At 46.5% G+C, this 25,210-nt stretch overlaps 2 protein-coding genes across 3 annotated transcripts in view; both read left to right on the top strand.

The window, feature by feature from the left end:
* ZC3H7A (zinc finger CCCH-type containing 7A) overlaps positions 1-16,999 on the top strand; it is a 30,541-nt gene extending 13,542 nt beyond the window's left edge. For both annotated transcript variants that reach the window (XM_083474209.1, XM_083474208.1), the window contains 14 exons: positions 284-491; positions 2,186-2,250; positions 2,549-2,747; positions 3,953-4,114; positions 5,202-5,398; positions 6,469-6,563; positions 8,667-8,848; positions 9,664-9,740; positions 10,307-10,440; positions 11,633-11,738; positions 12,443-12,551; positions 14,524-14,657; positions 15,040-15,203; positions 16,066-16,999. In XM_083474209.1, coding sequence (XP_083330335.1) covers positions 284-491; positions 2,186-2,250; positions 2,549-2,747; positions 3,953-4,114; positions 5,202-5,398; positions 6,469-6,563; positions 8,667-8,848; positions 9,664-9,740; positions 10,307-10,440; positions 11,633-11,738; positions 12,443-12,551; positions 14,524-14,657; positions 15,040-15,203; positions 16,066-16,255 — 2,022 coding nt within the window. In that variant the 3' untranslated portion in view covers positions 16,256-16,999. The remainder of the gene's footprint in view (positions 1-283; positions 492-2,185; positions 2,251-2,548; positions 2,748-3,952; positions 4,115-5,201; positions 5,399-6,468; positions 6,564-8,666; positions 8,849-9,663; positions 9,741-10,306; positions 10,441-11,632; positions 11,739-12,442; positions 12,552-14,523; positions 14,658-15,039; positions 15,204-16,065) is intronic.
* A 2,094-nt stretch (positions 17,000-19,093) lies between these two features.
* TXNDC11 (thioredoxin domain containing 11) overlaps positions 19,094-25,210 on the top strand; it is a 38,971-nt gene continuing 32,854 nt past the window's right edge. Inside the window, exons 1-3 of the mRNA XM_083474216.1 lie at positions 19,094-19,432; positions 23,206-23,422; positions 24,812-24,909. Of these exons, the coding sequence (XP_083330342.1) occupies positions 19,206-19,432; positions 23,206-23,422; positions 24,812-24,909 (542 nt within the window). The 5' untranslated portion in view covers positions 19,094-19,205. The remainder of the gene's footprint in view (positions 19,433-23,205; positions 23,423-24,811; positions 24,910-25,210) is intronic.

Below are 25,210 nucleotides of genomic sequence, written 5' to 3'. Positions count from 1 at the left end.
GTATGCTAGAGATTGAGCCTTGGACTCTCTGCATTCAAAGCAAATGCTCTGCCCAGTGATATCATGAACAGGAACTCAAGTTGCTGCCGCTCCTGTTGTGAACTTCCTCACTCCCAGCCATGGCAGCCAGCAAATGCCAACTCCCACGATGAAAATAATTCCATGTATAGACCAGCTCTAGCACCACTTCAACAGAGAAGGCTTAAAACAAAAACCAGATCACTAAAAGTGAAAGATCGGCTACCTGCATTTAGTAGCAAATAACTTTCTTCTCTCTTCCTAGCCCAGCACGGTTGTCCGAGGAGCCATCCCAACAGCCACCATGGCTCCCAGCATACCTTTCTCTACCCCTTTGCTCGGGACATTGTCAGTCGGGCCTGGATTTGTTCCTGCCGCCTCTTTTTCAGAGATGTATTCCCAGCCTTTGGTTTCTGGCCTGGACAGCTTTTGTTCCTCTTTAACTACTTTCTCAATCAGTGATTCCAAAAGAGGTAAGGCTAGGTTTAATTCACCTAACCCTGTTAGCTGAAGCCTGTATAATCTAAGCAGCCTTTGTCTTACTAAGAAATAGTAGAACATAGTGCCGTGGGGCTCATAGGACCCAGTGTTCATAATTTCTGATATAGCAGAATGCTTTGTAATCTCTACTTCCTAACAGAATTGTGAAGTAGTTCACTGTTGTTGCCATTTTGGCTTGGGAGCAGAGGAATCTGCCTTTTACTGAGTTAGACCATTGGCCCATCTAGCTCTGTATTCTCTACCCTGACTGGCAGCAGCTCAGGTTGAGGTCTCTCCCAGCCCTCCCTGGAGATGCCGGGGATTGAACCCCAGGACCTTCGTCATGCTAGGCAGATGCTTCACCACTGAGTTACATTTTTCCCCATTAAAGAAACTAAAGTTGAAAGATGGTGGCTTCCATGTAAGGGGCCTCATACTTTTGCATGGAGGTAGCTGCTGACTTCAGTGCATCTTAAACTTCTGATAGCCTCTGTGGACTTGGAAGGTAAAGTAGAGTAACTCAGTAACTCACCTCACAGGATACCCTTACATCTCCAAGGAGAAGGAATGCTCGCAGTAATTTCTGTTTTTTGTTTCTCTTCCCACTCTCAATGTTATTGTTGGATTCAACGACAGGGATTCTCTCTCTCTCTCTCTCTCTCTCTCTCTCTCTCACACACACACACCCTACACTTCAGTTTAAATAATAATAATAATAATAATAATAATAATAATAATAATAAAAAATTTTATTTATATCCCGCCCTCCCCAGCCGAAGCCGGGCTCAGGGCGGCTAACAACAATAAAATAGTGCAACATTCTAAAAACATTTCATTATAAAAATTAATTAAAATCAGATTGATGGCAACCATTAAGTTAAAGTTCTGTGAAGATTGCCAAAGGAAGGAGTCAGGCTGCGCCCTGACCAAAGGCCTGGTGGAACAGCTCTGTCCTGCAGGCCCTGCAGAAAGATGTCAAGTCCTGCAGGGCCCTAGTCTCTTGTGACAGAGCGTTCCACCAGATTGGAGCCGCAGCCGAAAAAGCCCTGGCTCTAGTTGAGGCCAGCCTAACCTCTCTACCCTGGGGCCTTCAGGATGTTTTTATTTGAAGACCGTAAGTTCCTCTGTGGGACATACCAGGAGAGGCGGTCCCGTAGGTACGAGGGTCCTAAGCCGTATAGGGCTTTAAAGGTTAAAACCAGCGCCTTGAACCTGATCCTGTACTCCACTGGGAGCCAGTGCAGCTGGTATAGCACCAGAACACTTACCCAGAACAATGAGTGAGCGTCTTAGTTGCAACTGCAGGAGAGCCTAATGAATATCTCTCCCATTGTCCAGCCTTCCTCTGTACCTAATCATGGAGGGGACTGTCGTTCCTGAGCAGTGGCAAGTCTTCCATACTCCTCTCATTCCTATTTGCTGCAGCACAATATACTATCCCTGTATCGGCTGAGAGGTGGGGCTCATCCTCTTTGTAATGGTTTGGAGCAGAGTGGCCTAATTCTCCAAGGCACAGTTCGCCCCCTTGTAGCACACTAATTTGGGGGTCTCCTTGCCAAGACACTTGGTTGAGTTGGCGGGGTTCTGTGCAAGGATGTCTGCTTCGCCTGACCGATTGGCATTGCCCTTTGCACTTCCCCTAGCTGTGAAATGTGTGCCCAAACTGTGACTTTCTTGATCCCAACAGATATACCCAATTCTGTTCCTAGAGATGTCACGTCAGCGCTAAACAGTAATTCTCCGCTTCGACTTGTAAGTACCTTTACAAACTTTCTAAATGCTTTGCAGTTCCAACATTCATCCATTTGCGTCGCTGGTTTGTTCATTCTCCTTTTAGCAAATGAGCTTGAGACCATGGGGACCTGGGTTCAAATTCCCACTTAGACTCAAAACTCACTGGGTGGCCTTGAGCCAACTGCTTTCTCTCTCAGCAAGGAGAGCCATGTACATTGTCCTGAGCTTCTTGGAGGGTGGTTGGGATAAAAATGTAGTGACAATAAGGATGATGGAATGCTTTTTTTAAAAAAACCAGTTTTGTTCCTTCTGGCAGATGAATGGGCCTACAAGCTTGTTTGGGTCCGAGAACTACATTGGGATTTCCAGCCCAGGCCGAAATGACTATTCTAGCGTGTTTGGCAGTGGACCCCCTAGTATACCTGTGTCGACAACGCCCTCCCTAGTTGCAAGAAATCCCCTGGAAAACACACATGAGCTAAGACAGGCCTGCCAGTCATGCTTTATCAAAAAGGGTAAGGAGCAAAAGCAGTTGATGACTTAACTTGGGGGGGCGGGGGGGGGGGAGCTGAAGCAACCATAGCAGGAGTCTGTATCAGTGCTTTTCTGCTTCTCTTGACTAGGATAAGGACTAAAATACTTGATAGATGGACGATGGCTTGCAACTGTTCCCATCACCTTAGCTCACCTTTTTATTGCTTGTTCGGATCCTAAAAACATCCTTAAAGTACCTGCTGTGAACGGGCAATACAATTTAACCACTTCTGTGCACTGGCAACCCTGAAGAGCATCACTTTTTACTTACATAATTTACACCAGCCTTCTCCAACCTGGTGACCCTCAGATGTTGTTGGGATGCAGCTCCCATTACAGTGCTGACTTGAGCCGATGGGAGTTGTAGTCCAACAACATCTGTAGTCCAACAACATCTGCAGGTGAAAGCCAATTTATACTGTGCACCTTTGTCATAAGTTTATGTTCTCAGGGTGACTAACAGTAGCCCCAAACAAAAAAAGTACAAATTTAAAATTTTCTTCAATCAGACTAGGCTACTTTGGTCAGAGTGAATTAAATTCGGTTTATGATACTTGTCCTCCCTATGAATAATAATCATTCTTTGGTTTAAAATAATTTATGTTAATCTTATAACCATTCTGCCAAAAGCTCTAATCTAGACTTTTTCAAGATGCTGACGGTGCCTAAGAACTTTGCCTTCTCCTATGAATCAGTAGTGCAATGTGTCCTTTTTAAAGCTTTTTTTATACCTCAGTCTGATGGATTAGTAGTCAAGATCCTTACGATTTGACACTTTCTCCCCTTGGACACAACAGTTCCTTCCCTCCTGTCCTGGTGTTGGGCAAACACCCAACTGTAGTTTGCTGCCATCAGTCTATGGTTTGAAAGAGGGATTTCTGTGCCAAAGAGGAAAATTTCTGAGCCGAGGAGGATGAGATCCCAAAGCTCTTGACAGCTCATGCATGTTTAATGCTAAACCCTGGCTTGACATGGCGTACGAGCTACCCTTTGTGCTTTGTGGGTTGGGGAGAATCCAAAAACAGGAGCCTTGCAAAAGCGCAGCTATTGATCTAGCTTTCTAGGATGCAAGTTAAAAGCTGAGCTGAGATTGGTCCCCTTCCGGTTTGGCCTCCTTCAGTTCTACAATTAATGGCTGTGAATAACAAGACAAACTTTTTAAGCCCTCCCTGTTGTTTTCTTCTAGGTCCAAAAGTATTGGATTATACTTACCTTCCCAGTCTAGAGCACATGTGTAAGAAGGATATCTTAGTAGGTAGAATAAAGAACTCTGAAGATAAATCATGGAAGAAAATTAGGCCAAGGCCAACAAAAACACAATATGTGGGACCGTATTATATATGTAAAGGTGAGGATTTTCCCTTGTAGGTATATGCATTTTAAGCTCATTCATTTGTAGCCCATTCTTTCCTGAAGACTCGATGTGGGTAGCAGTATTTCCGCCATTATTTCTGTGACAACCCCTGCAAATTGATGTGGTTATTTCCACTTCTCAAAAGCAAAACTGAAGCTAGGAGCTAGCCAGTTGCCTGCATAAGAAAAGCCAGCTGGATCAGGCCAATGGCCCCATCCAGTTCAGCTTCCTGTTCTCCCGGTGGCCACCAGATGTTTATGAGAAATGCACAGGCAGGACTTGCGCATGAGAGCCCTCTCCCCTCCAGCAGCTTCCAGGAACGTATTCAGAAAAATTACTGCCTCCAGGTATGGAGGCAGAGCACAGCCACTCTCATATCCGTTTCTTTGGGTGGCTAAAGAAAAGTTGGCTTATCACTGTCTGGCTGCTTCTGAAATTAGGGGTGTGGTTAGACGTGGGTGAGAATTCAGGTGTGACATCCAGCCATTTCATAAGGAGAACATAACCCTTCTCTGTAATTTTAAAGGTAAAGGTAAAGGACCCCTGACAGTTAAGTCCAGTCGTGAACGACTCTGGGGTTGCGGCGCTCATCTCACTTTACTGGCCGAGGGAGCCGGCATTTGTCCGCAGACAGTTTTTCCTGGTCATGTGGCCAGCATGACTAAGCCACTTCTGGTGAAACCAGAGCAGCGCACGGAAATGCCGTTTAGCTTCCCGCCAGAGCGGTACCTATTTATCTACTTGCACTGGCGTGCTTTCGAGCTGCTAGGTTGGCAGGAGCTGGGACTGAGCAACGGGAGCTCACGCCATCATGGGGATTCGAACCGCTGACCTTCTGATCGGCAAGCCCTAGGCTCTGTGGTTTAGACCACAGCGCCACCTGCGCTGTAACTTTACTCTGGCCAAAACAAAATGTGGGGCTGGGCAGATGCAGGAAATACAGAAAGAAATCCCCCCTCCCTGTTTCCATCCAGTGGTCCAGAATGAAGCAGAGGCTGTACAGCCATGAGTGAGGGTGAAAGGAGGGTCGATGCTGCATAAAGGCTTTCCAAGCTCACTTTAGTGTCCTGTTGTTTTCCAGATGTTGCTGCTGAAGAAGAGTGCAGATATCCTGGCCATTGCACCTTTGCTTACTGCCAAGAAGAAATAGATGTGTGGACTCTGGAACGCAAAGGGGCCTTCAGTCGCGAAGCTCTCTTTGAAGGCAGTGGAGAGATCAGGTTGACTGTGTCCCGACTCCTGCAGGAACATCACGGGCAGTTCATGTTTCTTTGTGAGGTGCGTATCGACAAATGTTAAGCAGAACCAGGCAAAGGAATTTCATGCAGCACAGTTGTGCTGTGTCAGCACTGAGGGGTCTCTCCCCCCCCGGGGCCTAATTAGAATATGCAGGGGTCCTAATTTGGCCTCAGGCCATTCCCCCACCCAACCCATGTCCACCTGCCCCATATCATCTGTGAGACCAGGCATAGTCCAGGTAAAGACGAAGCTGCAAAGGGGCTCTCGTTGTGTGCCTTTTAAACCTGGTGCCTAATTCAATCCCCACTGAGCTTGGCTGCAGGAATCTACCTTTTGCACCTCTGCTTAAACTTGGGCCCAGGCTGCAAAAGAAGAAATTGAAAAATCCAGAGCATGCTTCGAATGTGCCTCCGATTCTTTCTTTTCAAGGTGGGTCACCTAATGTCTTGGCAGCCTCAGGTGATTAAGAGTTAGATTGCCCTACCTGCCTATCAAAATGTCCCCCAGTGGGTCCTCTTCCCCAGCCCTGTGCTAGGTGAACTTCCAGGAATAATTAGGTTTTTGAAGTGGAATGTCCTGACTTACACCTCTAGTCCCCACTTTTAGTAGTTAAGACCACCTTGTTAGGCTTTGTACAAGTTGGAGCTGCAATGCAGTGTAATTTGGGTCTCCTTAGGTGGTTGGGTTTTTAAAAGATGCTTTTTTTTACTTCTGCAAGCTTCCAGGGTTCTCTAGAGCCTGCTCATTCTTCCCTCCAGTTCTTCAATGGCTTCAGTCCCATTGGCACTCACTACCTGAGTTTGCTGAGAGCCACTGTGGTGTAGTGGTTCAGAGCGGTGGACTTGTAATCTGGTGAACTCGGTTCGTGTCTCCACTCTCCACATGCAGCTGCTGGGTGACCTTGGGCTAGTCACACTTCTCTGAAGTCTCTCAGCCCACTCACCTCACAGAGTGTTTGTTGTGGGGGAGGAAGGGAAAGGAAATTGAGACACCTTAGGGTAGTGATAAAGCGGGATATCAAATCCAAAGCCGTCGTCGTCTTCTTCTGATAGCAGGCAGGTGCCTTTCCCCCTCTTCTTGTTATAAAGCACTTTGTTTTTGTTTTTCAGAAATGTTTTGAGCATAAACCAAGAATAATAAGCAAAAACAAGGACAATGCCTCTTACTGCTCTCACCCTGCTAAGCACGAATTTGAAGACAACAAGTAGGTTGATAATCTCTATATCTTGTCTCTCCTGAATTTAAAAATATCTCTCTGTGTGTATTATAGATGCATGTGTGTGTTCTAGTTTCCCTTAACTTAAATAAATTGTGTGGACTGTAGCTCTGCTTTGCATCCAAAAGGTCCTTGTTCAAATCCCCAGTGATATCACTCGCCCGGTTTGGGCTGGGAGAGATCCCTGCCTGAAACCCTGGATAGCTGCTGCCAGTCAGTGTAGACAGTACTGAGCAAGATGGGCCAGTGGTCTGACTATACGGCAGCTTCCTATGCCCCTATCTGGGTCTTCTTCCATGCATAACTAGATTGTTTCAGCCATAGCAACAGCACAACTATGAAAACGTTTCTTTATACATGGCAGTCAGATTGAATTCAGGAGCCATTGTGGGTCTGCTGCATTTCATCACATAAATACAGTGTGCTGTTGAAAAACAACTGCATTTAGGTTCCAAATCCTACTCATTTTTATTTCAAGGCGTGTTTAGTTCCCCCGGTGGTTGGCTCGTGGCCCTCTAACATTTTGTGTTGATTCAAGCTTTCCTTGGATTCCATGGGAACAGGGGTGATTTCTGTCAGCTGTATAGGTGGATCGTAGTGTTACAGACCTGGAACACATGTTAGATGTTTCCCCAATCAGGTGAGCCTGAAGCAGGAGTTACTGTGGCTGTGGCTCAGTGGTAGAGCAGCTGCTCTGCATGCCAGCCTCAATCCTTGGCATCCCCAGCTAAAATAAAGGCTCATGGTAGCTGGTGATGGGGAGGGCCTCTGCTGAGAGAGCTCCTGCCCATCTGGGACTGGGCTTGGTGGACCAAATACTCTGGTCTGCTTCCTAGAATCCTGAATCAAATGATACAACAGGACCAGGAGTAGTATAGTGACTAGGCTACAGATCAGGAAGCCCCCATCTGAAAAGTCTCCTTTGCCATAAATGCACTAGGTGTCCTTAAGGAAGCTGCCCAGGCCCAAGGATCTTGTCTTGCTATGCAAAGCCCTTGAACAATGTGGGTTCAGGGTCCCTTGAGGACTGCCTGAGCCACTGTGTCCCAACTCAGTCACGGAGATCATCTGGAGGGGTGATGTTGGTCGCCCTCAGTGATACAGAGGCCCAGCTGGCCTCGGTCGGGCATCAGTCATTTAGCATAGCCAGTTCCACGCTGTAGAAGACTCTTCCACAAGAGATTTGGCAGAGATATCCTTGCTTTTGACCAGGGGTCAGCAAACTTTTACACTGTCCCTCAGACCTTGTGAGGGGCTGGACTACATTTTTTTGGGGGGGGAATGAATTCCTATGTTTCACAGATAACTCAGAGATGCATTTTAAATAAAAGGACACATTCTACTCACGTAAAAACGTGCTGATTCCCGGACCGTCCGCGGGCTGGATTTAGAAGGTGATTGGGCCAGATCTGTCCCCTGGGCCTTAGTTTGCCTAACCATGCTTTTGACTATCATGTGTCTCCTGGAGATTATTTTTTATGCTGGCAGGCCCGTGCAGTTGTCTCAAATTCTTTTTGAGTGGCTAGTCATTTTAGTGATTGTTTCTTGCTGCCTTAATGCGTTCCCCTCCCCCTGTATTGTGCCCTAATATTTTATGTGTGGGTGGTATATAATTATTCCTATGAATGAGTAAATAAATCACCTTCTCAGTCTCAACACCCCATCTCTGTAATAAACAAATGCTAAGTAGGATTAATTGTTCTAAAGTAGGTGTGGGGAACCTTTAACTCTCCAGGTGTTGCTCTAGCAAGCATGACTGATAGCCAGGGATGATGGGAGCTGTGGCACAGCAACCTCTGGAGGACCAAAGGCTCCCACAACCTGGTGTGTATTATTGGTTAAAGCAAATTTAATCAAGTTCAGCTTGGTTAAGGTGATGGGCTTTGCAGGTTCTGCAACATTGCAAGAGGAAACCATGGTAGACCACAGTGAATGTTGACAGGAGTCTCCTGTTTATTTAAATTGGAGCATATAAACCTCTTTCTGGTTGTTGGTGGCTTAAATATTCATTGCCTAAACCAAAAATCTTTTGAAGCAGCTTTTCCGAAACTTTCTTTTACTGACACTCACCTTTTTTAAAACAACAACTAGGTGCCTTGTCCACATTCTGCAGGAAACGACAGTAAAGTATTCTAAGATACGACCTTTTCACGCTCAGTGTCAGCTAGATTTGTGCCGGCATGAAGTTCGTTATGGCTGTTCACGGGATGACGAGTGTTTCTATGCTCACAGTCTTGTAGAACTCCAAGTGTGGATAATGCAGAGTAAGACAGGTAGGTCTGGTGCAATAATGGGTGCTAAAACATCTTTGTGCATGGCCAGAGTTCATTTTTACAGACTGCTTAACCCCTCTGGAACTTGAGAGAGGTCTTCCCACTCCAACTCCCGGGTGAGGTAAAACACGACACACCTTCCTGACAATGAGAACGGGTGCATTGCAGCTACATCCCTTAAATATGTGTCTGTGAAGTGTAACTGCATTTCAGCAAGAAGTAGGCAAGAGCAAAGTCTTGCTGCGTGTTTTTAGTGGTTTGGTTTTGTGTTTTTAAACTGCAGTCATGTGCACAATTACTTGGGAGTTAGCCCTGCTGAACATAGTGTGGCATATTTCTATTCTGAATACACATGCATAGGCTTGTGTTATTAGTCAGTAAGGTTTTCTGATTAATGAACATTCCAGAGCACATTTCCTTGCTAAGACTCAACTAATGCCAGTGCCTTCTGCAGACATCCTTGCCAGATTTCAGGTGTGCACTGATATCTGTAAACTTTCTCCAAACCGATTGTGCTCAAGCAGAAGAGCTGTCTTAAAATGATTCAGTCTCTTATAAGGTTAATGTCTATTCAAAATCGACTGCTTGTGGAAAGCTATGCTTAACCTGGGAGTAAAACAATGCATGCAGGTTGTTCTGCACATTGGATATGGCAACATCTTTATATTACTGTTTTAAACTTTTTTTAAAAAAAGAAAATGTCAATCGGTAATACTGAAATGTTCATAAAATATCAGCCCTGGAGGTCTCGGTAGTGCTTGTGCAATGGTTAGCAACATCAAAATTGCCTAAAATGCATGTCTCCCTCACCACAGGTATTTCTCATGAGGCTATTGTTCAAGAATCAAAAAAATATTGGCAGGCTATGGAGTCTAATGCACATGGAGCACAGGTATTTTTCTCAGATTGCCCCAAGCAGCACACTGGCTCACGAAAATCAAGGGATTGGAGTTCAGGGATTGGGATGCAAAAGTTTGGGTTCAATTCTTTGCATTGCTAGATGAAAAAGAATCAGATAGCATGAACTGGAGAACTATCCTTCTCTGTCTGAAATCCTGGAAAGTCCATACTGGGATAGATGGACAAATGTCACAAACTTCTTAGGCCAGGCTTCCTCAGCCTTGGCCCTCTAGATGTTTTGAGACTACATTTCCCAGCATCCCTGACCACTGGTCCTGCTAACTAGGTGTCATGGACGTTGTAGGCCAAAAACATCTGGAGGGATGGGGTTGAGGAAGCCTGACTTAGGCAGCTTCCTGGGTACAGAGTTTCCCTCGTCACCCCTTTCCTAATCTTCCCTGGTGCAGAAAAGCCACTCTGAAGTAGATGTTAATTTTCTAGGCAGCGTTGATACAGGAAAAGACAGTCTTACAGTTATCTCATTTCTTCTTGGATGCTTACGGGGTGTTGGATTGTTTTTGCAAACCTAAACGGTCTTGCTTTTCGTTTCGTTTCCAGGTTCTCAGCAGCCAAGTGAAGCACGGATCTCTGAATCTGAAAATGAAGTTTGTGTGCGCACAGTGCTGGAGAAATGGCCAAGTTAGTGAGCCAGACAAAAACAAGAAATACTGTAGTGCAAAGGCAAGGCATCCGTAAGTCACGTTGCTCCCCTCTGCTCCACAAAGTTGCTGGGGTTGGATGCTTGTTGGAATGCCCTTGGGGTGGTTGCTGGCAAGGGAATCACTAGGTTGGGACTTAGGTCTTTTAGGTAGGATTTCAGGATACATTTTGCCTTGTTGCAGAACGTGACAGTGATGCTGTCCTTACCAGATAAAAACTTCCACTCACCAGCTAAGCTGGAGAGTTGCCAGTATTAAAACTGTAACATACAGACCCAGTTCACATGTAACATCAAGCCCAAACAGTGGCTTAGCATGAACATGCAGTTCCTTGAGCCTAGATTATGGCTGTTTTGCGTCTCCTCTGGTGCCTGCTGGTTCAGTGTGTTGTGTGAACCCTGGGCTAATGGTTTGTCTTAGTGCAGATAAAGCATGAGCTAAACCAAGGTATCCTTGTTTTATTTAAAAAAATAAAGCTTTTATGAAGAACAACAGCCTTTTGTTTGAGTTCCTGTTAACCTTGACTGCACCCTAAAAGCAGGCCAGGCATCACAATCTGCTCAAGAGTCTCAAGGTGGAATCTGGGAGAAGACCTTTAAATGAATCTTTGTTAAGTGTAACCTGCATAGAACTCAGCTAGGTCTGTCTCAATCCTTTTGCCCTAAACACAGGTTCTTTGGTTTGTGCCAGTTCCTCTTTGCAGAGGCATGAGCGTAGGAATTTCTTTAGTGGGAGGCTGGGCCTCTGGACACACTTCGTTCACTCACCAAAAGGGAACTTGAAGCTGTTTGATCCTATGACGTTTGCGGCGCTTGATGTAAACCAGGGATGGGAACCTTTGTCCCTGCAGATGTTGTTGGATTACAAATCTCATCATCCCAGACAATTGACTATGCTGTCTGGGGCTGATGGGAATTGAACAATGTCTGGGAACCCAATTCCTCATCCCTTGTGTAAACAAAAGCATGTATTATAGAACTGGTGGGTTGCAGCCTGATCCACGGTGGGTCACGATAGCAGCACCTTGCAAATATACGATAACATATTAGGAAATGGGTCCCCCAAATGAATGTTTGGTTTAAAAGTGGGTCCTGGGTCTGCAAAGGTTGAAGATAGCTGTACTGTAGGAACTGTTTGGGTCTAAAGTCCTGGTGTGAGTTTCCTTCTGCCACAGCCATGCTGTGCAATTTCAGTTCTTGCCCTGATTAGCCTTGTCCTTTTTCAGATGGACCAAAGATCGCCGGGTGATGCTGGTGATGTCGAACGAGCGTAAGAAGTGGAATACGATTCGCCCACTTCCTACAAAGAAGCAAGTGCCTTTGCAGTTTGATGTGAGCATGTCTTTAAAATCTGGGCTTGGCTTTTGTGTGTTCCTCATAGTGCTAGCATTACTCGTTTGGAGACAGAAAATCCAGAGTTGGTTCTTTTACACAATCTGTGGGAAGAGGTTGATCTTGTACTTTTGTGTTAAAATGTTACATGGCTGTAAGCATTAAGAATAAAATAAAATGCTGGACTGCGAAGGTCATGCCAAGAATTTTCATCCTTCCTTTCCTCCAAGAAGCTCAGGGTGATATACAAGGGGGTGAGGTGTGTCCCATTTTATCTTTACAACAACACTGTGAGGTTGGAGTCTGGTGCCAGGTCATTCCAACCAGCTTTATGGCCAAGTGGGCGGTTGAACCCAGGTTTCCCCAAAGCTTTACATTTTTTTAACCCCTTCGCCGCACTTGCTGTCTGCAGAAAGTGAACTGGAAGATTCCAGACATTACTTTATGTTAAGGTTGCTCTGTTGATTTTCTAAAAATCAGTAAAAGGGATGGGCACAATCCACCAAACTCAGGTGTTCCTCCAGTACCAATTTATGCAAATAGGTGTTGCACCTAGTATCATCTTCTGCAAAGTGTAAGTGTGTGTGTGTGTGTGTGTGTGTGTGAGAGAGAGAGAGAGAGAGAGAGAGAGAGAGAGAGACTTCAAATTATTCCTCATGCAGAATGCAGCTTCTCTGAGAGCAGCTTATTTCTTCCTTATCTAGCTGTGCAATCATATTGCATCGGGCAAGAAATGTCAGTATGTCGGAAACTGCTCCTTTGCTCACAGTCATGAAGAGCGAGAAATGTGGACTTATATGAAGGAGAACGGCAGTAAGTAAACGATGCAGGAAAGCACACTCTAAACCTGTTAGCATTTTGATCCCCTTTGCCTGCTCTCAGGTATGGGTTTTCCTTGTTATCTGCCTTGATTTTATTATGTCTGTGTCCAGATCCATAGGATCAGGACAGTCTGCGAGTATGGCTGGATAAGTCCTGTTTCAATGCCACATAAACCCAGTTTCCAAACTCTGCTTTAGGTTATTCACCTTATACACCTTCTGTGCAAGTTAATTGGCATGCTGCATTCATGTTGTTGGTATTTTGACTTTATCAAATCCTAGAATGTTTCAGCAAGCAATGCAAAACTGAGGCATGCAGATTTAGGAGTTGAGGCAAGCTAGTGGAGGAAAAAAATGACAGGGAATAGATGTCATCTGCCATTTTATCTGAGTGGGACTGCATTAGACTTTTAGATAGTAGTGATGCTCTGCAATCTCTGTGTGAACCCTTCCACAAATCTCTTAGATAACCATGCAGACCGTCTCTGGGTATGCCGTTGGGTACACTCAGAACCCATTTTACACCCATGAAAACTAAAATCTTTCATTAAAAAAAAACCAAAGTTGGTGAAAGCTGATTCACAGGAGCGTTGGTTTCAGTTTCTTGCATAACCTCTCGCTTTTTCCGTGTGAAGATAAGTCACATCTTGTGTGCATGTGTTTTAACTATGCAAAGAGCAGAGCATGTCAAACCCTGCACATACGACATTCTTGCTCGGATCCCAGAAGATTGTGTCTTGTAAGACGGTTTCGGAAGGTGGTTTTTCTTTTTTTTTGTTTTGCATTACTTGGAAGTAAAATTAAAACGCCTCTGTATGAATGGGCTCCTCTGTGCCTGCCAGTGTGAGCCATGTTTGGTGGGAGCAAAGTGGGCTGAAAGAGAGACAGTGCAGCTGGAAGTTTCTCAGTTCCTTCCATTCCAAGATGGCCATGCCAGGAATTCCCTGTTTCTTCCTATCTCCTCCAGTAGGTGACCTAGATAACGTCTGAGTCCCTGTGACTTGTTTTCCAAACAAAAGTTTGCCCTTAAGATGAGTCTTGAAACACAGGAAGCTGTCTTGAGTCAGAACATTGGTCCATCTAGCTCTGACTGGCAGCAGCTCTCTGGGATTTCAGGCTGGAGTCCCTCCCAGTCCTATCTGGAGACCCCAGGGATTAGACCTGGGATCTTCTGCCTTCAGGGCAGATGCTGTACCACTGAGCTACGTCTGCTCCCCTGAGAGGTATGCCACCATAATAAAAGATCTGGACTTTGTTCCTTTTCAGTGAGTCCATGACGTATTCATAGTATTGGCCTGTTCAGTTTACTTAGGTAAAGGTAAAGGGACCCCTGACCATTAGGTCCAGTCGTGGCCGACTCTGGGGTTGCGGCACTCATCTCGCTTTATTGGCCGAGGGAGCCGGTGTTCAGCTTCCGGGTCATTCTGGCCAACCAGAGCAGCGCATGAAAACGCCGTTTACCTTCTCGCCAGAGCGGTACCTATTTTCTGTATTTTTTGCTCTATAAGATGCACCAGACCACAAGATGCACCTAGTTTTTGGAGGAGGAAAACGAGAAAAAAAATGTTCTGAATCTCAGAAGCCAGAACGGCAAGAGGAATCGCTGCGCAGTGAAAGCAGCAACCCCTCTTGCTGTTCTGGCTTCTGTGATAGCTGCGCAGCCTGTATTCGCCCCATAAGACGCACACACATTTCCCCTTACTTTTTAGGAGGGAAAAAGTGAGTCTTATAGAGCAAAAAATACGGTATCTACTTGCACTTTGATGTGCTTTCGAACTGCTAGGTTGGCAGGAGCAGGGACCGAGCAACGGGAGCTCACCCCGTTGCGGGGATTCGAACCACCGACCTTCTGATCGGCAAGTCCTAGACTCTGTGGTTTAACCCACAGCGCCACCTGCGTCCATTCAGTTTACTTACTCTTAACTTAATTGCTGCAAACTTATTTTAGCTCTGTTCTCACTTAGTTCAAGACATGGAGCAGTTGTATGAAATGTGGCTGAAGAGCCAAAAGCCGGAAAAAGGGGAGGACCCAGCTGCTCAAGCGAACAAGGAAAATGGGAAGCAAATTCACATGCCAACAGATTATGCTGAAGTTACGGTAAGAGACGAGGAACCTTAGGTGACAGTAGGCCCATCATATATTTAATTTCGGGTTGAGGGAAGTCACACACACATGTCCTCAGGTGTCATCGCAAGCTTAAAGCAGTGGACACCTTTGTTACGTGTGTACTGCTAAGCTTGTTCAGACAGTGTGCTCCATTTCCCCTGTCCCGCCACCAGCCCCACCTTGACTGGAGCTGGCAAAGAACAGGCCTAATGGTCTGTCAGGGGGACAATAATTGTTCCTTTCCTGCTACTATCTCACTTTCAAAGCTCCACAGGTCATGCCCAGAGAAATGGCATCAGTTGTTCAGGTTAACCAGATTTGCATACCGTGCCTTGTCCTCCTGCGGTGGCTCATCCTTGCGTTTTTGAACCAGGTGGACTTCCATTGCTGGATGTGTGGGAAGAACTGTAACAGTGAGAAACAATGGCAAGGCCACATCTCCTCAGAAAAGCATAAAGAGAAAGTATTCCACACAGAAGATGACCAAAACTGCTGGCAGCATCGCTTTCCAACTGGCTATTTCAGCATTTGTGATAGGTAGGTGCATGTTGACTCCTTGGTATTCATCTTGACACAAAGCCAGTTGTTGAGTTGGGGTTCCACCCCATCGTTCAACGGAGGTCCAGCTCCGAGGGCCTTCTGGCAGTTCCCTCCCTGCGAGAAGTGAGGTTACACGGAACCAGGCAGAAGGCCTTCTCGGTAGTGGCGCCCTCCCTGTGGAACGCCCTCCCATCAGATGTCAAGGAAATAAACAACTATCTGACTTTTAGAAGACAGCTGAAGGCAACCCTATTTATCCTCCTTCCTATCCTCCCCCCCCCCTTTAGTTACTGGCAGACACCAAAAAGTACCTGTGGTCACATAGGTTATCTGGATTAGTTTGGAGTGGGGGGGGGGGCTGACACCTGTAGCTAGCACTGGGAGAACAGGGGCTTTATATGCTGTTGGAAGCTGAGATTCTCATAATCCAAGGCCCATTCAGCAGGGATTGGGGAACCCGTGGCTCTGCAGGTAGATATTGGCTGAATTATAGCTTCTGACATCCCTGACATGCTGGCTGGGGCTGGTGGGATCTGGAGTCCCAACATCTTCTGGAAGGCTGCAGGCTCCCCATCACTGCCATCCAGGTCAAGTATGCAACCCCACACAGTCTTTTAAATTGCATGTTTGCACAGGGCTGGCTGTGCCGTGAAGTAGGGTGCTTCACATGACAGGATTTAGGGGGCTGGGTGAAGACAGGAATTGATGGTAACACCAAGACTTCTTGAGGGGTTGGGTCTCGCCTGCTGGTGAGGAGGGACATCCAGTGCTCTGCTTTATGCTGCAAAATGTCTTGAGCCAGCATTGTGGGTGTAGTACGTTTTGCTCATTACCTTTTGCACTTCTTTCTTTTAAACAGGTATATGGCTGGTACTTGTGTGGAGGGAAACAACTGTAAATTTGCACATGGACCTGCTGAGCTCCGTGAATGGGAAGAACGGAGACACGTTCTAAGAATGAAGCTGAGCAAAGCCAGAAAAGATCACTTGATTGCTCCAAATGATAATGACTTTGGAAAATATAGTTTTTTGTTTAAAGATTTAAACTAACACTATAACAATGCATTTGTGTTGCCAGAAGGAAGCATAAAATCAGAATTTGACAATAATCAAAAGCATGTGACAGAAGCTGCAGATTTTTTCTGCTTTTATTGGCCTGTATTGTTCCTCCTGAAGAACAAAATGTAGATGTGTAGGGGGGGAGTCGGCAGGTCTGTCTGTGCTCTCATGAAACAGAATGGTGAAGTTATAATAAAAACACAACCTGAAGTCTTACGTGCTTATTCGCCTTCTGTTGGACAGAAGAAAGTTGGAAAATAACGGGAAGGGTGGTATTGTAATGCCTAGCAAGCCCCTAGTGTTGGTCCTTCAGCTGAAAACTTTTTAAGGTAAGCTTCTAAAAACAGATGTTTTGGGCTCAGAAGAAAATGATGGATAAAATTCTTCAGATGTTTTAACGGAGAGGATTTGTTTAAAACAAGTTTGCTATTTATCTCTATGTAGGTTGCTATAATAAAAGGATTTTCTTATTAAAAGATTTAAAGCAAAATAACCATTTAACTACAATATATGTTGAATGGGGTATTTTTCTCTATTTGTATGTTTCAATATAACTTGCTGAAAAGGATCTTGGAAGAGAGACATGTATTACTTTTTTTTGAAAATCAAGTAGTTAAAAATTCTGTTTCTTGGTCTTTGCTGTTTAAATGATGATTTTGAAAGATTCCACTTGTATGTCAGTATTGTGTATTGTATGGACCAATATTGCCTGTAATAAAGATAACTTTACATAAAGTCTCTTCCTAAACATATCTTCAGACTCCTGAAGGATTGTTAATATTAGCCCTATAGCAAAAGGGGTAAGAGAGGCCATTCTGGACACACAGACAAACTTCCTGGTTTTATGTTAACAGAGTACAATATATGCATATGTGCATTTCTGAGGTAGAGTGCATTTCTGAGGTAGAGTGCAAGCTGCCATCTCCATGCTCTTAATCCCACATGGCTACAGTAAAGCAGGGATGGGGAACCTGTGTTCCTCCCAGATGCTCTCAAGACTCCCCACTCTGACCAGCATGACCAGTGGTCAGAGGGGATGGAAGTTGTAGTGCAACGTATGTAGTGGTGAGAGGTGCAGTACATTCCCTGTTCCTGATCCAAAGCATGTTTGCTAAATGATCTCATTTCTTCCCACAGCAGCAGCATAAATAGAACATTTTCTACTGTGGACTTTCTGCTAAATTCACACCAAAATGTAACATAGCCAAGCTGCGCACTCTTGCAGCAGAGGCCTGGTTATCCTACGATCCCCAATACTGACCCAAAGTCCCCTTGGTGCACAGTGTTTGATTGTTGATGGCATCTCAGGGTTGTCCTGCTCTGCACTTTTTAGGTTTCTTTCCGGGGTGTGTGCGTGCATTCAGAGCGCCCCTACCTGTAAGCACATCTGAGCAGCACTAAGAAAACATTTGGGAAAGTTTTTAATAGGGTGGGTTGTAATCTTTATTACAGCCTGCCTTGAGAGTGCTATAGGATACAAGCCCCCATCAAATAGGCTAGGAAAACCCTTTAGTGCAGTAGCTAGACTGGTGTGGGGGGTCATAGCTTAGTGGTAGAGCATCTACTTGACCTACAGGTTCCAGATTTCACCATGGGAGAAAGCTGCTGCCGGTGTAGACCATACTGAACTAAATGGACCCAACGGTCTGATTTGGTAAAAGGAAAGATAGGTTAGCTCCTTTTGCTGCCATCCTAGAATCTGTACAAAGCACTCTGGATGTGGGGCAGAAAACAGAAGCAGTGAGAATAGCCTTGCAAAATAACAGCTCAATGTGTGTCTGTGCTTAATGTAGCCACTTCCAGATCAAGCGTAGTGAGCAAGAGGGAAAGCTTGGGATTTTTTGGTGTGTGTTGAACCCCCATGTAGGGGAACTTCCAATGCAGATTTGCCAGAGACCATGAACTGACAAAATTCATTCATGGTTAAACCAAGCATAGCCAGCCAGCATAACATACTCTTGCTGTGGGAATAAATGTCTTTCCGGCAGAGCAGAATTAAAACTCGCTCCCCACATGACAGACGGCCACCAACTTGGGATGGCTTTAAAGGAGGATTATGCAGATTCGTGGAGGAGAGGGCTACTAATGGCTACCACTCGCTGTGATGGCTAGCTATGCTGTGCCTTCAACAGCTGGAGGCCATAAATGTTTCCAAAACCACAGGAGAGGGAAGGAGCTCTTGTGCTGGAATCCTGGCTTCCCACAGACATCTTGGTGGGTTGGATGGACCTGATCCAGCAAGGCTGCTCTTACACCCTTAGATACCAGGGTTGGGCGTGCCCAAATGTACCTAGCCTGCGCCCCCTAACATAGCCCGGGGTCAGCACTGAAAGGAGGTTTAAGGGCCAGCCATGTTCGTCTGCCCTCTGCACCGAGCAAGAGCGGCGCCATCTTGTCCCTCCACCCTCAGGCAGCGAGGCCTTTGCGGGCCAGAGCCGGCGTGCCAAAAACGGAACATAACGATCAATATATTTATTTTTATTTGAAGTGGAAGCGAATTCCCACACGGGGGTAGCCCTGCGCCGTGTGAGGGAACAGCCGCCGGCAGTCCTTCCTGGAAGAGCCCGAGGCCTAGGAAAGGAGCCAGGCCTCCTCGCCATGGCCCGCCTCGGGAGACCCCCGCCGCGCCGCCGCCCTCGCTTCGAACCCGGCCGACGGAGCCCGCGCTCTCCCCGCGGCTCATGGCGGGCCTGCGCGAGGAGCTCCGCCGCCTGAGGGGGAGGCCGGAGCGTAGGCCTCGCGCGCCTCCTCCCCGTCCCCACCTCCGCGGCCGGCTGGCTGGTTGGCGGGGCGGGGAGACGTGGCGGCGGCGGAGGCGCCTCTCGCTCCGGCCGCCGAGCGACGTGTGCGAGCGTGAGGGGCTCCGCTGGGCCCCGCCTAGGCCGGGCGGGCGGGCAGGCCAGGCCCCGGCCGGGAGGGACGGCGCGGAAGGGAGGAGGGCATGTCGGCATGCGGAGGACCCGGACCTGACTCCGGCCTTCCCTCAGCGCCTCCCGAGGCTCCGCAACACCAGCAGCAGGAGGAGGAGAAGGAGGAGGAAGAGAAGGAGAAGAAGCCGCAGCCCCCGTGGCTCGGCGCTTCCCGCATGGCCCGGCGGCCCGAGGTCCTGTGCGGCGCCGCGGTGGTGCTGAGCTGCGCTTTCCTGGTCGCCCTCAAAGTCACCTGCAGGTAAGCCAAGGCGCACCTGAGGAGGGGGGGGGCTCAGGTGGGGCCTTTCTTCCCATGCCCAGGTGTGTGGGGGCACCTGGAAACGCGTGGGGGTGCAAAATGCACAGCCTCCCCTTGCACAAAGGAGCCCCATCAACCCGTGCTGGAGTCCAAGCAGGTTTAATCCGAATCACTTGCCCCAGCAAGCTAATGAGGTGTTGGGGTGGAAGGGAGTGGCAGCTTCTCCCGAGTGGCTTCACCTGGGAAAGAGAGGGGTATTATTATTATTATTATTATTATTATTATGCAGTAGGGTCGTGTGGGGAAGAGGAGGAAGGGGCTGTCCGTGGACCTGGTCTCTCTTCTCTCTCCCGCCCATCCAAGCAGCAACTGCCAGAGCATCCCTGGGCATAAGCAGAGCGCTGGGTGTTGGGGCCGTTCAGAGCACCATCCAAGCTGCAGCTTGGTGGGTAGGGCATCTGTTTTGCAGGCAGAATGTCCTGGGTCCTGGCCCAAGCAGGTCAAGGCCCCTTGTCTGAAATGCTGGAGAGCTGCTGCCAGTCCGTGTGGACATTACTGAGCTAGACGGGGCCAATGGTCTGACTCTGTATAAGGCACTTCCTACATAATCTTCTAGGTAGAGCTTAAGGCAATAGCCCTTTCCTGTTGTTTGTCATTGTTGTTGTCGCCCCCCCAAAAAAACCCCTTGAGTTTCCCCCCCAGGATAGATTGCCTCCTTTAGGGATCGTGGTTAACAGCTGCTGATTGACTTGGCTACCAGGATTGTATCTATCCTTTTTTTTTTAAAAAAAAAAGAGCCCTAATGAAATCTGATTGCATCTAATTCAGGACCCCGTTTGCAACAACAAGTCAGTCAGATGCTTTTGGCAGGCCCCTGCCCCCAGAAAGCATGGCAGTAAAGTGATGGTCTTCCCTCACTGATTGGTCCCAGGATCTGACATTGAGAGGTATACTGCCTGAGTACATGGGGGCTCCATTTAGCTGTCATGGCTAGCAGCTGTTGATAGGTTTGTCCTGCATTTGTTTGTCACCTGTTTGGAAAAAAACCGCTGTCCTGTTGGTTCCATCAAGCGAGTTCCTTTGACATGGATGAGCTACCGTGTAATTTGTCTACAAAAAAGGGATGTGGGTGGCATTGTGGGTTAAACCGAAGAGCCTAGGACTTGCTGATCAGAAGGTCGGCGGTTCAAATCTTGGCGACAGGGTGAGCTCCTGTTGCTCGGTCCCAGCTCCTGCCAACCTAGCAGTTCGAAAGCACGTCAAAGTACAAGTAGATAAATAGGTACCGCGCTGGCGGGAAGGTAAACAGCGTTTCCGTCTGCTGCTTTGGTTTGCTAGAAGCGGCTTAGTCATGCTGGCCACATGACCCGGAAGCTGTACTCTGGCTCCCTCAGCCAGTAAAGCGAGATGAGCGCCGCAACCCCAGAGTCGGCCACGACTGGACCTAATGGTCAGGGGTCCCTTTACCTTTAATTTGTCTACAATGAATTAGTTACTACTGCTACCTGCCTTTTTTTACTCTTCGTTGGGTCTTTCCTTCCCTCCTCCAACCATTCTGCGACTCATAGATGCATTTACATTGCACATTGTGCCATCTTTTGACATTCGGCCACATGCTGCATGAAATTTCTCCTATTGCATTTGAAGTGCTATGGAACTTGCAGTTTGTGATCTGTGGTATCTGGTTCACGTATTAAAAGCTATTGCTTGGGGTTTGGAAGTTTGGTAATGTTATTCAAGGCTGTTTCAGTCCTTACGTTTTTAAGATGTGCTTGCAAATTGATCTTCATGTGCATGTAAAAATCCAACATCTGAATGTGGCAAAAGAATGTTTACAAGCAAGTGCGTGGTGCAGAAAGCTTGAACAGGAAGCCACAAGGAGTGTACAAATAAGCGGCAAGTCCGGTTTTGTGTCCACGAAACACTTGACGTGTCCCTAGTTTTGATTTTGACTAGTGTACAAGGCATCAGGCGAGAGGGTTTCAGGTAGCCAGGACTGCACGAAAATGTTGGCAGCTCTTGTTTCAGGCCCTGCATCTTTTTCCGTAATCATCTTTGCAGCCATGAGAACTGTACACATGTACTTTGCGCAGAAAAGGGTTTCAGTAGGATTTAAAAAAACCCACAATGCATTTTGAAAGGTCTTATTTGATGCCAGTGAACATCAAGAAATGGGACTGGATAAAAACGTGATCCATAGAAAAATAATACAGTTCTCTAGAACAGAGGACTTAAAAGAGCGACAACAACAATTAGGTGCTATGATTATGCGTTTCTAATTGTTGTAATGCAGCAGGAGCCTCAGGGTTGAGAAACACAGCTGGACTTTTCTCTTAAAGCTAATGGGAGCTGCTGTGAGGCCATGCTGTGGGGTTGTGTATGCACCTCCCACTCAGCCCTTCACCCTCAGAAGAGCCTGTGAGTAATTTGCAAGGGCAGCCTTTTCCCATCGAACTGCAGTGTGCAGAAGAACTGGAAGGCAACCCTTTTCCCACAGCTTATAACATCAAAACTCATTTAAATTCAAATTCCCACTGAGTAAAGTAGAACTAGGGACGCGGGTGGTGCTGTGGGTTAAACCACAGAGCCTGGGACTTGCCGCTCAGAAGGTCAGCGGTTCGAATCCCCGCGACGGGGTGAGCTCCCATTGCTCGGTCCCTGCTCCTGCCAACCTAGCAGTTCGAAAGCACGTCCAAGTGTAAGTAGATAAATAGGTACCGCTCCGGCGGGAAGGTAAACAGCGTTTCTGTGCGCTGCTCTGGTTCGCCAGAAGCGGCTTAGTCATGCTGGCCACATGACCCGGAAGCTGTACACCGGCTCCCTCGGCCAATAAAGCGAGATGAGCACTGCAACCCCAGAGTTGGTCACGACTGGACCTAATGGTCAGGGGTCCCTTTACCTTTACCTTTTTAAAAGTAGAACTACAGTAAACATAAAGAGAATGCTGCCGAATCAGACCAAAGGCCTATTTGGCCCAGTATCCTGCTTTCCAAAGTGGCCAACTTTATCCTTTTAGGATTCCCATATGCTGGGACTGAGGGCAATCCAGTAAGAAGAAGTACTCATCTTTTTTTGTCTGCCCCTCCTAAGTTTGTTTGCTCACAAACATTTTATGCTACTTAATATAGTAAAAATCTCTATGCAATTTACGTAAAAGCAAAAAAACACCGTATCAGTAACAGTATCCAGTAAGATTTCCTAGAAACAAGATAAAAGCAAAACTCAGCTATATCTCACAAATAAAACTGAGCAGTGTACAAAATGTATAATAATAATTTACAAAGAGTCCAGGATGTAAGTTTTTAAAAGGCATTTAAAGGTCCTTACGGTCTCCATCTCGCGAATCACCTGAGAGAGGGCATTCCAAAGTCTGGGTGCCATCACTGAGAGGCCTGCTTGAATGGGAGGGACAGGGGAAAGAAAGTACTTTTTCATATAGCCCATAATGGAATTCACTGGCACAAGATGAGGTGATGGTGGTTTTAAGAGTGCTGTAAAGTCACAGAGGATAGGGCTACCAATGGCTGCTGTTCACAGAGGCTCTATACTTCCTTCAGAATCAGGTGTCATGGCTCAGAATACTAGTTCTGCTGGGTGCAACAGCAGAAGAAGGCAGTTGCCGGTCCATAGTAACTGGTTTATGCTCTGCAGTTCTGCTTTTTAGCTTTTGCCAACTAACCAAGCGAGAGAATGTGAAGTTCTGTTGATCTTAACATTTGCACGCCCATGATACCTGACATATGCGCATGCATCTCTCTTCCTTTCCCCAATAGCCGCGCAAAAGATGTGACAATGCCAGCAAAGCTTCCAGTCAGCTTCTTCTCTTCAACGTCTCCAGTCTGCGATCTTTTCCTTGGGCAGCTGGATCGTGCAGAGGACATCCGCCAAGATTCTGAAATCACCCTTTTTTTCTTCTACGCTCCGTGGTGTGGGCAGTCTGTTGCAGTGAGAGAAGAGATTGAGAAAGTGGCAAGCAGTTTGGCAGACCAGGTAAGGCGGATTGGGCAGGGAGGGGTGCAGCTGTTGCTTTAAGTTACTTTTCTTGTTCATCAGAGTTGTTTGGAGAGAGGCACCCTGATATCTTGCTAATTTCAAACTGAGCATGCGGTCCTTGTAAACGGCAGGGCTGTGCATGCTAGCAGTGGCTCCTCTGCTCTGCAAAAACCCTGTCAATTTGTTAATTGCCCTCAACAGAAATTTATAGCAAAGTGCTTGGGGGAGAAAAGAGACTGACACTACTAGGGTTCTATTTGTGGTTTCATTTATTAAGAAGGAATGGGCTGAATTCCCATAGACTGTTTGCCAGCATGATTTAGATGTGTTTATTTAATATCATTTATATACTGCTTAATTACTCCATCTCCTAAGTGGTGCACATGGAGCACAATATAACAACAATAAAAAAATCAGTTAAAGCCGTAAAATCAGGATTCAGTTAAAATCTGTTTGGCTAGCAGGTAAAGGAAGAAGATCAGTACATGGATCAGACCAAAGACAGGAGACTGTTGACTTCGTTATAGCACTGAGTTGAATTGTGAACGAGTATGATCCTTTTTTTGTAGTGAATGCCCTAGTTAATAGTGTTACAGTTTTTCATTTTATCATTGTAAAAGACATTAGATACACCAGTGGATTCGATACCACAGCATATTATGCTATCAGTTTCTTTTAATTAAATTTTGAGAGGAGTACCATTTTTATTGTATGATTTGGGGAATGCGCTTGGCTAAGCAATCAATATTTGATTTGACCTACATAATGATCTGCAGGATGTGCATTTTTTGTGCCAAGCACCTGCACTTTCCCCTGTACTAATTTAAGAACCTATGAAGAGCTTTGCTTGATCAGACCAAAATTCATTCTAGTCTAGCATTCTATTCTCACCATGGCCAACTAGATGCCCACAAGCAGAACCTATGTGCAGCAGCACTCTCGTCACTTGTGAGTAACTGGGATTCACAGACAAGTTGCCCCTGACAGGGATTTGGTTGAATATGCTAAAGGGAGTGGAGAGATGACGGTCTCTTTTATGACAATAAAAATGGAAGCAAATATCCCAAATCCATCCTTGGGTAGATTTGGGAATTGTAGTTTGCTTTAAATTCACATGGCTATCTACCCTTAAATCGCGTCTGCAGCTCCCCAGTACAGCTATAAGCCCTCCTAGTTACGGTATAGCCAGCAGCTAGGGAAAAACTTCGGCCACTTGTGATCAGACTGCATCCTCCAGGGTTGCACTTGTCCCCCTTGCAGTGTATCAACCGAGCTTCTGGCCTTGAAGTTTGCTGACTTCTGTGCTTGCCTCAAGAAGTGATTTACGGGTTGTGCCAAACATTTGTATTTACTGTCTCCATCCCCCAACTCTGGCCCTTTTTACAGGTGCTGTTTGTGGCGATCAACTGCTGGTGGAACCAAGGGAAATGCAGGAAACAGAAACATTTCTTTTACTTTCCGGTTATATATTTGTACCATCGGAGGTAAGGCTTTTAAGTGCTCTTTGAGAGTCAGAACTTGTTAACTGTGGCAAGCCTTTATCGCCTGAACAAGGCTATCTACCCACCCAAACAGTGTGCCTTGTCGCTTAAGTTCCTCTGAGAACCAGTTTTCAAACTTACATTGCTCATAGGAATCACTGGGGCCGGGCAGCAGGTTCTGCTCAGAGCAGATGTCTGTCTCCTGCTAAGCGTGGTTAGCACCCCTGACCAAATCCTGTCTGCTCCTTCCTCTTGCCTCATGAAAATCAGCTACTGAGATTCAAGGAGTCTTATTTTGCTTCAT

The sequence above is a fragment of the Podarcis liolepis genome, assembly GCF_965112155.1.
Source record: "Podarcis liolepis genome assembly, chromosome: 14".
NCBI classification, from domain to species: Eukaryota; Metazoa; Chordata; class Lepidosauria; order Squamata; family Lacertidae; genus Podarcis; species Podarcis liolepis.
The sequence above is the reverse complement of the archived record's forward strand: the minus strand, read 5'-3'. Positions and strand labels throughout refer to the sequence as shown.